This window comes from Cynara cardunculus, unplaced genomic scaffold, assembly GCF_001531365.2.
Source record: "Cynara cardunculus var. scolymus isolate 2C unplaced genomic scaffold, CcrdV1 Un_Scaffold_169, whole genome shotgun sequence".
Taxonomy (NCBI): Eukaryota; Viridiplantae; Streptophyta; class Magnoliopsida; order Asterales; family Asteraceae; genus Cynara; species Cynara cardunculus.
Window position 1 is genome coordinate 19,187 of NW_020200565.1, and position 5,485 is coordinate 24,671.

The 5,485-nt window shown below is 35.5% G+C and overlaps 1 protein-coding gene across 1 annotated transcript; it reads left to right on the forward strand.

Moving 5' to 3' along the window:
• Nucleotides 1–485: 485 nt before the first annotated feature.
• On the forward strand, nucleotides 486–4,750 carry LOC112501456 (sec-independent protein translocase protein TATA, chloroplastic-like). The gene is made up of 2 exons (XM_025105092.1): nucleotides 486–944; nucleotides 4,458–4,750. The coding sequence occupies exons 1-2, from the start codon at nucleotides 618–620 to the stop codon at nucleotides 4,575–4,577; spliced, it is 447 nt and encodes a 148-aa protein (XP_024960860.1). The 5' UTR covers nucleotides 486–617; the 3' UTR covers nucleotides 4,578–4,750.
• Nucleotides 4,751–5,485: the final 735 nt, after the last annotated feature.

Genomic DNA, 5,485 nt, shown 5'->3' on the forward strand with positions numbered 1-5,485 from the left:
ATATCCTCATATTAAAATTTTAATTCAAAATTATCATAATTGTAAATTTCATTGTCTATTGATTTGTGGTTGAAATTGGATCTCACGATTACTACAAATTAGTCAATTGTTCTTTGAATGAGCCACATATACATATATATATATATATATGGGTTGGTTATTATACAACCATTGACATTTGTGCAACCAATACAACCTAATCTCAACCGTTCATTTCATTTGATTAATATGTGATTTCATAGAAGTTTTGATTGTTTCCTAATATAAAATATTGATCATAATTGATAAATCATATTCATCTTCTATAATTATTTAAATCATAATTGTATTCGAAACAAACTCTCTCTATATATATCTATATATGTGTATATATATATATATATATATATATATATATATATATATATATATATTAATGAACATAATGATTTGTTAATAATTGGTCGATGAAATAAATCATGTATGTAACGTATGAACAAAAATAAGGAGAGATAATGAATTGGTCCTAGTCACCCACAAAGAAATCTTCAGAAATTTCATATTTATCCAATAAAGCGATTAAACCACACCACCACCATAAAAGATCCACCACCACCGACGGCCAAAACCAGACGGAAATGGCGATTTCCTACGCCGCCCCAACTCTCACCATGCCATACACGCCGTCCATTTCAAAACCCACTTCATTATCTGCAAAAACCTTATCCTTTTCTTCCTCCAGTTCCTCCTTCTTCACCAACACCCTCAAACCCTCGACCATCGCCTATGGAAACAGATCCAGTCTGCTTAACACCAAGAAAAGGGGCTTATCTTGTAACTGCTTGTTTGGACTTGGTATGCCGGAGCTAGTGGTTATTGCTGGCGTCGCCGCTCTCGTTTTCGGTCCCAAAAAGCTGCCGGAGGTTGGCCGTAGCATTGGGAAAACCGTCAAGAGCTTCCAGCAGGTCGCCCTTACTCTATCATCGATATTTATTTTCCAAATTCATTACTTATTTAAGCTTCAATTTCATGTCAATTTTGTGATAATTGACATTCATAAACCACTTGCCAGAATTTGATGATGAATTATCGGCATATTTGAATCTCATTGAAGATCAAATGCTTCTATTTTTCAATTTGTTTTTTTTTGTAAATATGGGATGTTGGGGATGTAAAATTGGTGAAGTAATTGTGTTTTACCCTTAGTTACAATAGTAGTTTTCAATTCGTGAATGAAATGGAATCATTATACCACTTTTAGGAATACGTTTTGGATCAGTAAACTCCATACAGAAATCCAGAAAACAATATAGTTATTGTAATCTAAGGATATATATATATATATATATATATATATATATGTGTGTGTGTGTGTGTACGTGTATGCGTGTGTGTATTTGATAAGTAAATAAGTGATTTTAGCCCTTCATGGTCAAGATTGTCAAGAATTGGGTCTTTGATTGGTCAAGCGAAAAATAGAGGGGTAGTGTCATGACTTTCATAAATAAGCGTCAAACAAGTGTATACATTCATATGTGAATAAGTTAATTAGTTCATATGTAAATTGTACGGGTTCATATGTAAATCAGTTAATTAGTTTATATGTGAATGAAACAGGTTCATATATGAATCAGTTAATTAGTTAATTTGTGAATCATACGGGTTCATATATGAATCTGTTAAATAGTTCATATGTGAATTACGCTGGTTCATATATGAACATATAGCTCATATGTGAATCACATGGGTTCACACATGCACTTGTTTTGCCGTCTATTTGTAAAAGTTACGAAACTACCCCTCTATCTTCCGCATACCATATGAGGAATTATCTGGTGCTTTACAGTGAAAGCCGCAAATTTTGACCAGATGAAAGGCTATGATCACTTCTCTAGTTCTCAAATACTTGCCATTTCTCAAATGAACCTATGGATATATATATACTAGTTGTGTACCCGCGCAATGCGGCGGGACCCATGAATTTTAACTATTTTAAAGTTTCGTTGGTTTTATTAGAGAATATTTAACGATGATATAAGTTATACTTGGTCTTTACATATTAATACAATTTGAATAAATAAGAGTTATGGTTCCAATTAGAGTCTATCGATGAAAAAAATTGTATGACAGTTTAAAATTCAATATATTCAAAATCCAACATATTTAAACTACTCCGTAAATGTGTTCGATTTACACCAAGAGCAAAGAATCAAGAGATCGAGAGCGAGCCCGAGAGTTCTAGAGCAATTAAATGGGAGAACTTTTAATAACTCATGGTGAATATCAATTTGAATCTCACCTTGGGGGATGGGGAGAAGACATAGAGTTATGAGAGGGTGAAGGCATGAGTGAAAGGTGTCAAAAGTATCGTGGGAACATGAAAAGAAAAGGTAATAATGTGCATTGGTAACTTGTACTATATGTTATTTTAATTGTAGATTAAGAGATTTTAAGATTGAATGCATAAAGTAGTAGTACTTAATGCATTATGAGTTGTTTTTAAGACTTTGTGCATAAATGTATAGTACTTTGAGCATTAAAAATTGTTTTTAAGACTTTTGATAAATCTGGTTTATAAGGTAGTATAGATATATAGATACAAGGGCGATTCAGATACTACACCCATTATAGTTGCTAAAGATCACATAATTTACATCATGAATCGAATAAGAGCATACAATTTGAGTTGTGGATTGTTTTGTATCGACAACCATTTTGTCCATCACAAAGTTACGGAAGAAGCTAGAATGGTACCACTTAAGTGGGATTAGGTTACAATGGAAAGGTTTCGCTGTGTTTCTTTATGCATAATGTGAGTGGTGAGATCTGAAGCCAGGGTTGAAGTTCTTTATGAGTGAAATATCATGAGTTTGAGTTCAAAAACAATTCCACTCCCAACCCTTGCAAAGCCAAGGAGCCATTTAGTAGGTTAATTATTGCTAATTTGAGTTCAGAAACAATACTGCATGCAAACAAGTTGTTTATATAGTTTTGAAATTTTGTGACTAGATGCTTGTTGGGGCGAGGGTATAGTTGTTAAAAGTGCGCCTAGGCTTTGAGGATCAAGATCTTGGGCTTTTTTAAAGTCTGAGGCTAGGTGTATTTACGAGGCTTCCTAAGTTCATATAAGACTTCAGGGATTGTTTGGTTGGTTTTCCATTAAATCCTGCATGGCTAATGTTGTTCGTATAGATCAGGATGGTTACTGTTTGGTTTTTTTCCATAGATGGAAGGAGCGTGCTTTTTAATTGGGAGAGGCAGGTTTGGAAAAAATTTGGCGTCCGCATAAAGCTCCCCCCTATAAGTCAGTAATAAGCCACTTTCTATATCATTAAGCCACTAGCGAAGAATCATGTATAGCTGACGGAATAAGCTGAGAGTTCCATTAAGCTGCTAACAAACAGGCTTTTAATGAAAAACCAACCAAACAGCCCCTAAGAGGTATGAAGATGCAAGTAAACAGGCCCTAGGTCTTACTCAAATAGTGCAGAAGGAAGACTTTGCATTCTCTTAATCACTCACACCGTCGAGGAATCTTGGTGCAACTGGAATGTCTTGTTAGTTTTTGCTGCTAAGCCGTTATTGGCCCTGAAATTGTCAAATGGCTGTGTGTTTAGCTATTACCATGAAGAATGGTATCCAGGGTTTCTGATAATCACCTGGAAGAGGAAGTTAGTAGCTCCGTATAGCTTTTAGCCACCATTGACTATACGAGTTATTCTTTGGCAATTGACGAACAAAAGCTAGGCCGGCCGTTGAGGCTCCTGCCATCATTCCGTAGATTGTCGGTTTGAGTCTCTTCAAGGGCACATTGTTCATCTTCAGTTCAGATAGGATTAGTCGAGATCCGTGCGAGCTGATCCAGACACCCAGTGTTACGGAAAAACAAAAGTTTGTCAAGTCATTTCTGATGATATATTTGTGCAGCAGTACCAACATTTTTCCCAATGTACTTCTGTTTCCTTTTAAAATTTAAATGGAAGAGTAAGGTGCTAGATTTGAAGTCTTGTAGAGTGATTTGCAGTAAGGATGTATACGTTATGCAATGTAACTTGTACATCCCCTCTGGGAAATTGGGTAGCCTTTACGATTTAATTTAGAGAGTAAACTACATTGTCCGTCGCTGTGGTTTGTTGAAAAACTATTTTTGTCCCTTCCCTTGTCAATTTACGATTTTGATCCTTATGATTTACAATTCATTTTGTTTTTTGGTCTTTGTGATTTAGAATTCATTGTTGTTTTCGTCCCTGATACTGAATGGTAACCACCAGGGGAGTTAGCCTTCGGGATGAAAACTGGGGTCTTTGTGATTTAGAATTCATTGTTGTTTTCGTCCCTGATACTGAATGGTAACCACCAAGGGAGTTAGCCTTCGGGATGAAAACTGGGATTTCGAAATCAGGGACGAAAATCGTACTTTACTCTAATTTCTATGAATGCGTATTTGACCAGCCATGAATTTAATAAAATTTGTGCAGGCGGCAAAAGAATTTGAAACAGAGTTAAAAAAGGAACCCGAGTCACTAGGGGAGTCTACAGTTGCAACTGAGCAGGAACCCGAAGACTTGAAAGTGCCAACGACAAAGGAGAGCTTGTAGATTGATGTGTTCATGTAACGCTAGCGTCGTTGTAACATGTACTAGGACATGTTTCATAGTTTTAAATCGGCTTGATTCCATTCAGAGGATTTGATTCATGGTGTATGCATATGCATGTTTGAGAAGTCGTTTTTTCATTTATACTGGATGAAATTTCCGAGGTTAGAAAAGAAGAGCATGGAGTTGGATGTAAATAACAAAACGCAAACAAAAAAGGGTCGTTTACCAAATGTTTTAATCAGCAAGATAAATTATCCTTTCTTACCTAATCATGTAACATCCCGGCGATCAAAGTGGATTGTTAGTTTGATAAGACACTCGTCCTTACCAAAGGGCCTTTGGCCTAGCGGTATGTGAGTTCTTGACCTTCTATGAGGTCAAGGGTTCAAACCTCACCAAAGGTGAGGAGGGTGTGTGAGTTTATTGTTCTATTTGCCGTATATAAATATTATATACTTCAAAAAAAAAAAAAAAAAACTCTTGATCCTTATTATGCCTTTTACCAGGTAAGATTTTTTATTTTTGTTATGCTCAATTGGAAAGGTAAGTGATATTGATAATGGCTTACCGAGTAAACATTTAGTAAAAGTTACTAAGTCTTGTATAACCCTTTGGTAAAGTGGTTCACTAAGCCTTACCCCTACCCTCTACCTTTCGAGGTCGTGTCTACACTAGCTATGGATCTTTACTCCTAGTTTTTAAAACCATAAAGAAATGTAAAAGAAACTGGTTGAATGGGTTATTTGGGTGTTATTAAGTTTTTCCTTTTTGTGTTTTTTTCCTCTGAACCCAACCATATATATTAGGGTTGGTTCTATTAGGAACCTAAGATGGATTAGGAATCAATGAACCACCCATAACACGAAACGTCGAAACGTGACATTCATCAAGAATATGAACATGTTATG